This window comes from Cottoperca gobio, chromosome 2 (assembly GCF_900634415.1).
Source record: "Cottoperca gobio chromosome 2, fCotGob3.1, whole genome shotgun sequence".
Taxonomy (NCBI): Eukaryota; Metazoa; Chordata; class Actinopteri; order Perciformes; family Bovichtidae; genus Cottoperca; species Cottoperca gobio.
The window spans coordinates 2,587,722-2,597,101 of record NC_041356.1 but is presented as its reverse complement, the minus strand read 5'-3'; the positions used below and the strand labels follow the sequence as shown (position 1 = coordinate 2,597,101).

At 39.9% G+C, this 9,380-nt stretch overlaps 1 protein-coding gene across 1 annotated transcript; it reads left to right on the top strand.

Annotated features, from left to right (window-relative positions):
- Nucleotides 1-613: 613 nt before the first annotated feature.
- LOC115021885 (polyhomeotic-like protein 2) lies at nt 614-9,080 on the top strand. The gene is made up of 8 exons (XM_029452630.1): nt 614-892; nt 1,844-2,012; nt 2,378-2,456; nt 3,481-3,592; nt 4,596-4,722; nt 4,969-5,016; nt 5,047-5,242; nt 7,954-9,080. Exons 2-8 carry the CDS (start codon nt 1,869-1,871, stop codon nt 8,106-8,108), a joined length of 861 nt encoding a protein of 286 aa, XP_029308490.1. The 5' UTR covers nt 614-892; nt 1,844-1,868; the 3' UTR covers nt 8,109-9,080.
- The last annotated feature ends 300 nt before the right edge of the window (nt 9,081-9,380 follow it).

Sequence of the window (9,380 nt, the reverse complement as noted above, 5' to 3'; positions counted from 1 at the left end):
ATTTTGTCTTCCGAATACATTTATGAAACTAGAGGAGAAGTTCCTGGCTTCATGGTCCAGTGCAAGTTTTTTAGGCTGTTTTTCCCGGGGCTTAAAGCGTTTGAAAATGAATTTCTGAAATAGAAACATTATGACAAAAAAAAGTCAAAATCCACTTATTAGCTCCCCCCGAAGCTTTCAACCACATGACAACTGAGCAAATTCCATCCACTAAGCTCAGGAGAAAAGTTTGTAAGTGGATATGTTTGGTCACTGTTTCTATAATTGGTAAATGAACTGCATATAGCGCTTTTCCAATCTTTTGCGAACACTCAAAGTGCTTTAAAACACATGTCAGCATTCACCCATTCACACAGAGTCAGTGGCCACACAACACAATCAGCTCCTCACGAACAAAATACCTTAATGGTGAGCCATTCCAAATTAACATTGGCTGTGTGGTTTAAATACAATTCTGGAGCCAGCACATGTAGCAAGAAAGAAACAAATATCCATAGTGTTATCTGCACTACAATATATAGGCTTTAATTTTAAAGGTTGTGGCCGGAAATCCTTCATGTAAATCTCTCTGGCTTTGTCATTGAGCACACGCGCACGCACAGGGAGGATTGTGTGCTGCTCGAACAAGGAGAATATGAGAAAGCCGAAACATAGTGAGGATATGAATCAGTTGTAACTTTGCGTGTCCTCGTGTAACGGCTGGGTCCACCGTCCGCGGCTGCTGAAACATTTGTCGGTGTTACAAGTGGCGGACTGGCTCCTCGCCGGAGTGTAAGTAAAGGAAAGCGTTGTTTGGAGCCGTTAAACAAAGAGCTTTCCTTTCCTCTACCATTGTTACCGAGCGCAGCTCCTGTTTTCTAACCCATTCAGCGGCATTTTCGGACTGCAAAAAGTAAGCTTACTACTCCGAAGTGTATCTGTTTTTAAAAAGGGGCATGAAAACGCGGGCTTTAATGCTGTGTAGTTTAATTTATTCACATATTCAACTAGCAAACCACTGTAACGTTTACCACTGGGCTAAATTGATTTGATACAAGGCAAGCTGTAAGTTTACAACAATAATATGGCAGTTAAATAAGGTAGTAAATGGATTTGGTGTCTATAACTTTAACTTAAATTTAATTTGTTCAATTAAAACGGAAACCGGGAAAGGTTTTCAAGTTATTAACAGCCGTCTTATTAACGTTCAATCATAATTCACTGCCATCATAATAAATCATAATAACTTAGTTGTACCAGATAATGTGTATGGCAGGTATTACATCATTTTTCTCTAATTTGCACTTGTTATTAAGCCGATGGGTTTCCACAACAACCGTGTACACAGTGATCCTGACTCAGAATCCGCTTTGGCCAAGTATGTGCAAAGTTTCACATACAAGGAATTTGACTGTTTTTTTGCGTTGCTCTCAATGTACACACACAGAAATAGACATAACAGCTAAGAATAAGTACAACAAAGCTGAACAAATAAAAAGTTAAAAGAATAGACAATAAGGTACACAAGTGATCACTGTGGAGAGACTGAATTCTCAAATCTGGCAATTCATGGTTATTGCAACAAAAGTCATAGAATGCCACTCAAAGTGTGGCGCATTGGGAGCCACTCTGTACACCTCCTTGTAGAGTTACATCCACATGTTTGTGTTGGTGCACGAAGGTTGTTGAAGAAATAAAGTTAACAATTTACAAAATAGGATCTTTGCTAAATTCAAAAGTGGTTCTTTTGCCAAAACATTTTGCAACATTGTTTGAAGGATTTGAGTGTTGCGATCTTTGTGTATTTGAACCAGGTCCACGTGGCCAGCGCTTGTTGAGTTTGCCATGCTTCTTGTGTTGACAGGTGAGAGGCGGCCTGTGCTCCAGTCATGACCTCTGGAAATGGAAACACTAACAGCAACAGCAGCCAACAAAATGGAGAGAGCAAACCAGCCCAGGCCGTAGTGAGATGCAACATCCTCACCCATCTGATAGAAGGCTACGTTATCCAGGAGGGTGCTGAGCCTTTCCCTGTGAGTATGGATTCCACGTCACAAAAACACACACACAGAATATCATTATGTGACAGGGACGGGAATCAAAGACCTGGTAATCAACTGTTCATAACGGCTGTTAACAAAACCATCAATCAAAACACAACCTTACAGTTTCTTGACCGTCTTTGCAAGTTGCAATCATAATCAACATTTTTGGGCACCCTCACCCCTTTCTCTCCATGTTTCCTAACATTCTCTACTGTCATAAATCAAATATAATAATAAATAATTATTCATCTGTGCATTTTCCATACTCAATCATCCAATTCAAGAAAGAAGCCCGACCATATTTAGACATGTGTCTCTTTCAGCTAATGAAGTCAAACATTTTCTGTCTGCAGGTGGAACGTCCATCTTTCTCCATTGAGAGCCTGAGGAGACACACTGCAGACTCTAAGATGAGCGTCCTCTCACTAAAGGGTAAAGTTGTGTACATTTAAAGTTCTCAGAGCAGTGTGGTGCATACTGGGAGCTAACGTTTCTCTTGTCCACTTTAAAACACATTGTGTTGTCAATATATTTCACATGATCTGGTTGGCTCATCATATTGAATTGCATAATAAAACATTTAAAGATTCTGTCTTGCGGCTTGTACTGGGGATCCCGAGGCGTTCCCAGGCCAGATAGGATATACAATCTATGATATACATTTAGATAATTACACCAACACATCATAATGGTTTCTCAATAAGCTGCATGTTCTAAAAAATCATAATTAAATCAACATTGTCCAGTTTTAAATCTAAGAAAGCAAGTCATTTCTATCTGACAATGAGTTTATGTAAGGGCTTCACCCTAACACTTCCTGATCCCGATAACTGTCTGGCTTTAAGCACTTGTTGCTCTTAAGACAAAAAAATGACGACTCATTTGAAATGATCATCTAGATATCTGGGATATGACAGACTGATGCAGAACTACTTAAGCTGTTTCCTTTTGAAACTAAGGAGCAGTGGCTGTATTGTCTGAGCTCCTCTATCTCTGAAGGCCAAACTGTTTATAGCTCTTCTGATGGATACACTCGAAGGCGAAGGGGAAGTTTGCCGGCACAGAGACTCAATAAATAGTACAGCTCAGAGCCTCTCCTTGAAAGCATTCATTACACCTGCCTGTACATATAAAAAGTGACAGAAGTAGTTGTGTGAAGAATGAAAAAAGAGCTAAGAGAGAAGTCCGAACCCGGCTCACAAATCCCTGGGCCAGCACCCAAAACCTGCTGTTAGACGATCCAACAGGCAGATTGTTTGCAGCACGTTGAGGCTCTGAGGGTGATCCCTGCAAACAAAACTCCTCTTGGCCTCTTGCATGAGCCTTGCCGTTTGTGAGATCATGACCGTAGATGCATGTTGGGATGTAAATTGAGACACCATGACGGTCCTGTACACAGCTGACTGTTTCCCGTGGATGTGGCTTGTTAATGGTGTTTGACTGTGTGTTCCCTCAGAGTTAAAGGCCCAGCAGGAGCCTGTGCTGACCTGTGAGTTGTGTGGCAGGGTGGATTTCGCCTACGTCTTCAAAAGGTCGAAGAGGTTCTGTTCTACGGTGTGCGCCAAACGGTAAGGCAAGGCAGGAAAGACGTTACTGGATCTTAGTTTTCTTCATCTCCACATTCACCCTGTGTTGGAAATTGTGTCCCAAACAAGGTTTTTGACCCCGGTCCTGATCTTATTCCTTTTGTGTTTGATATCTGCACATACTTACACTAAACTGATCCTTATATTTATCTAAATGTTGATTGAATGTGTGTTGATCCAAACTTGATCCAAATACTGAAGGTCCTGGTTTAAAATGTTGATCATCCTAAATGATTGTCCATCCTAAATTAACCTCAGTTTATTTAACCCTCGGGGACCTGATCCCAGACCATATTGCTGTCTTTCAGAAGCTGTTGTGGGCTCATACTGCTACATTTCCTTTTACACAAAATGTTCAAATTTGAATAGCTGCCTGGGAAAAATACATTGTGACTAGATTTATGACTAGAACAATTTTAAACACAGTGCTGCATCTCACATTAATCTTTAGCTTCCCAGCTTTTAGATGATGTTCACCACTTTTATGTAGCATATATGTTTATATGTTGACCTGCTATCTCCTCCTAAAGAAGAGTCCACGTGGGTCTCTAAGGGTTCAACTGAGCAGCACCCAAATAGTGTCTGCACACTTTACAAGTTAAAGAAATCAGGCTAGAGACTTCACATGTAGAAGTACAAACACACACACACACACACACACACACACACACACACACACACACACACACACACACACACACACACAGAGGAAATAAAGTTGTTATAACAGGATTGAGTTTTGAGTTCATTTAGCAGCAACAGAATTGGGGTAAACACTTCACCTGACCTCCCAGCCAGTGAAACTAAGAGAGGCCAACGCACACAGAGACATAATGTATTTCCATTTGAAAGTGTCAAACAGACGGTGCTGTGGAAGTTTATCTTGGATCATAAGCTTTCAACATCCTTCTGAAGTAAGAAATGTGAAAGCAATAATAAGAACAACCCATCCTGATGAAGACTCTAATGCTGACTTTCTTTGTAGCTACAATGTGGGATGCACCAAGAGAGTGGGTCTTTTCCCAAACCGCAAGACCACCCTGGAGAACATGAAGAAACAGAGAGCACTGAATGGAAACCACAAACATTGCAGTTTGGAGTCTCAAAAGAATGTGAGATAAACATTGAGCGTTTGACTTATTATTACTCATGTATAATGTTATTCTATGCAATTCTTTACCGTGAGGGATGTAGCAGAAACACTTGCACTCTTTAAAATCAATCCAATATGTCTTCTTTATGTGACGTATAGCTCTTATCTCTACATCAGAGCATGTTGGAGGCAACTGTAATGAAACTCTTGGCTCAGTCTTTGACAGAAGTGTTGTGTTAACCCTCTGTCTGCTCCCTCTGTGCAGAAGCCTTCTGCTGCTGCTGCTGCTGCTGCTGCTGCTGCTGCTGCTGCTGCTGCTGCTGCTGCTGCTGCTGCTGCTGCTGCTGCTGCTGCTGCTACTCTGCCCACTGGTCAGATGCTGCATCCTGCACAGGGACAGTCCAGCCAATGTTCAGATCTGCCTGGCTACAAAAGACCCCCGTCCCCCCTTTCAGCCACGCAGCCCCACTGCTTCCTCCCCAGTGACACCGGCCAGTGGAACATAGAAGATGTCTACGAGTTCATCTCCTCTCTGCCAGGTGGGGGCTGCCTCAACTGCTGCTGGGTTACATTTGTTCACATACAAACATTGTGCTGATTGTGCTGGTACCTTTTTGATAGTGACGGTGTGCAGGTGGGAAGAAATTATGTAAGAGAAGGGAGGGATTCAACAAAGATCCCATGCCAGGCTCTAATCCTGCTATTACATGTTCATCGTCTTTAAAAGCTGTAAACCTATTTTCAGTTTCTCACTGTCAGCCATGAATGCACAATTTACTGCCAAAGTTCAAACTGTTTTGTTCATTTATGTTTTTACTTAGTTTAGCTTATTTCACACAGGAGATTTCTGAATTCCTGTTTTTGTCTGAGCTCTTCTCTGGTTGGTTTTACCTCAACTCACCAATCAGGATTCAGCAACAACAGAGTGCTGCAGCGATGACGTGCTTTTGTTGACCAACCTGGAATTTGGCATCGCCCTGGTTACCTTGACAAAGTCCAATGAGATTTTCCCATTGGATTATTATGGATTATTGTAGAAAAAAAGGGTTTTTATAATACCTACACGTTTTGTTCAGCAAGATAATCTTTACAGATGAACACCACTTATATGATTTTTGAAGCGTAAATGCAATCACCAGAAATCAAAAGCAAAAGTAGGTCTATAAACAAACTACAGCGCAGTCACATGACTTCACGTCACCACCACCAAACTAAACGCGACTAATGAGTAGATGAGTTTCCCTGATGGGCTTTTTTTAAGACTCATAAAAGCTTCAAAATCTGCCAGTGGGGTGGGAATGTATTCTATGTCTTAGAACAAAACGTGAAACTCTTAAACTTGTGTTAACTGCAGATTATTCAGGCAGAAACCAAGGACTCATTCAGGCAGCACTGCACACAGGCAGTACCCACACAGTTAGTAGTGTACTCTTAAAATAATTATATATGAGGTTTTTTTCTCTCACAAACTTTAAGTTTAATTATTCTTCGTATTCAGTCAATACAAACTTCCATTAGATTTGTCTAATAGCCCTCTAGCCCAGATGGTGTCATGTTGAATAAAACTCAATTGTGTGCACTAATAACTATGCCTTCAAATTAACATAGCATTAAAAGATCAGTCTGACAAAATGTTGTATTATTAGTATTATTTTTATTTTTGTTATTGTCAACAAATCTCATTTGCAGACTCAAACTAGCATCGTGTTAGTACGTCTCTCGATACTTTTGCACTCTTCTGTCTGTGGCTCTCAGATCCAAGCCCATTGGTTCCTACTAAACACTTAAAAACACCTAACAAATATATAGTTTTTTATTTATTTTTATTAAAGGCTCAATCATTTCCTAAAACAGCTGGTTACTATAGTTTTAACAAACGTAACTCAAATTGGTAGAAATAATGCACTCATTAGGAACTACTTTCACCGGCGGATGAATCCACATCTAGTGAGTGTTTGTGTCACAGGTCAGCCAGTGTGGTTTATTGATGTGTTTTAGAATAGTTGATGTTTAACATGCGTGTAAAGTATTTCTATGATGAAATTGTCCATGACAACATAGTCTAACAACAATTTATTTTCACAGTGGTATATGTGCAACAACTGTATACAAAGGACATCTGTCCTTAGTTCAAATACTTAATTAATTCCTTCATATTAGAATCATTAGGTTGTCACATATGTGTATTTGTATATATATTATATATATATATATATATGTAAGTATTTGAATTTCTTTTTTTTATCACAGCAGTTGTTTTATACATTGTATAAATCCTTTGCCAAATCGGTCCATTACTTGATATAAGAATTCCCATTCAACAGAATCAAGAGCCGTCTCATCAGACAATAAGATTGTCATTATGATATGTTCTACTCTAATATAGTTCTCTAGCTTTGTCTGGATTGGGATTTGTATTTTTTTAAGTAAATATTTGTTTAAATTATTTCTTATTCCTCCAGGCTAATGGTTGTGGGGATTTTGGACCTGCTTCATGGTACCTTTACTTCATAAATCATATTTTCTTCTCTCTTAAGAGTTCTCTTTTGCGATCGAGCGGATGGATCTGAGGGATGTTGGATTAGTGGAACTATGTATCCTTTCCAGATCCCCAAATTGATTATGCAGATCTAGCAGTTTATTGTTTTTTAACTTTTTATGAGAGCAGTTTGAGCTCTGATTCATCCTCTAAGGAAAACGTTGGCTGCATCCCATAATATAACAGGACTGACTTCTACATTATCGTTGTGCTCTACACAAACCTTGAATCCCGCCGCCATCCTAGCTCTAATTGTAGTTCTTAGAATAACGCATGATCACTTTAGAACAGTGATTATAATGCATTGTAAAAACCGATAAACAACTATGTGAATTCTACAAATAAAAAAGTGAGTTAGTGGGCAGCAATTATGAAGTATTATGATACTTGGCCTCTATAAGCTATTATAAAATGCTTTTATATGTTCTAATTATTGTGAGCAGTATAAATATTTATGAGTTCTTATAACTATGATTAAACAGTTCTATAATGTTTATAATGCATTATAGACATGGGTGTCATAGAAAGTGCTCCCACCTTTTAAAATGTATTTCTGTAATAAATAAAAACACAACAAATAAAAAATAAAAGAATCATGAATACAAATAATATTTTAGTTTGCCAATTTAATAGCAACCATGTAAAGAACATTCTGGTCATCATGAGACAATAAGAGCTGTGCTGTAAGCTCACTGTTGTTTGTGGCTGCAGGTTGTCTGGAGATTGCTGAGGAGTTCCGTTCTCAGGAGATCGATGGACAGGCCCTGCTGCTGCTGAAGGAGGACCATCTTATGGGAACCATGAACATCAAACTGGGCCCTGCACTTAAGATCTTTGCCCAGATTAACACACTCAAAGACTCGTAGCCCATCTCTCGCTCTCACACACACACACACACATACACACACACACACACACACACACTGCTCTCAGAAGCAGCTCTGCTATGACTGGATAGACTCGAAGTGCTCAGGATGTCACATGTTGACTCATTTGTGAGCTGAGTTCAGGTGCTGGGCCAGAACAATTAGATGGACATTTTGTCTTGGCCTCAGCCGGGACTGTTGGACTCTGATGTCTTCTACTTCAGGAAGATGTCGCCCCATACTGTGACAAGAATGGTGTTGGGTAGGCTGTGTTGGGGAACGTGTCTTATTGAGAACATATTGTTTTCATAATGTATTACTGCAGGCGAGCTTTAAGATTAGCAGCTCCTCTAGTATTTCACACAGGAGCATGACTGAATATTTCAGATCTGTGCTTGTTGTTCCAGCCCAACATTTTGTAAAACATGCCTGTGTCATTACAAGATCGCTGTCCTGTGCAGAGTTTTCATGCTAGCTATCAAGTCCCTGCACTGCTATCTTCTTGAACTCTGGACATTCTGTCCTAGAGCGGCTCATGTCCAACTTAAAAGGTGGCCAGCAGGCGGTGCAAGACTTCCAGGAGATGGTGATGCAGGACAGTGATGCATAGTTTCGACAGTCCTGGATCAGGGCTAAATGTGTTTAGACTGGAAGTGGAAGCAGCAAGAAACTGCTAGCCCAACTCCGTCAGTAGTTGGGAGAAAAGCCATCTAATGACTCAAAATCTGTCTAATGACACTGAGGTTTACTATTTATTGACTAATAACCATTAACAAGATGTGTGAACAAGACATAATGGAAGATGGACTTTTTTCACTTGTAAAACCAGTTTTGTGTCTCATCAGATGTCTCTCCTCCTGACTCTGGTAACACCCCATACCAGCTTATTTCCATAAACATCAGACTTGATGGTAGGCTACTGGTATTTTCTCCTACATGTTATTGTGCGTGTTGATAAAGGACAAACAAGTTTTTGTTTTTAATGCAACAAAAGTATTCAAAGTATTTTCTTTTTTTTAGAGAAAAAAAACCCCATGAAATTCGGCACCATAAAATCGGAGGCACCCATTTCACTACAGATCATATCTTGTGGTATTCTAAGTTTGCTGTAATTTACTGGTCAGTTTATGATCAGTTTTACAAGCCTGCTGTTAGCCAAGGTGTTATTTGTTTACAGTATCTTATTTTGGGATAAAACTTCTTTCTTTAGTGGCAGTGGTGATTGGGTCATGAACGCAACTTCCCAAGAGACACAATGCATCCTGTGATGCT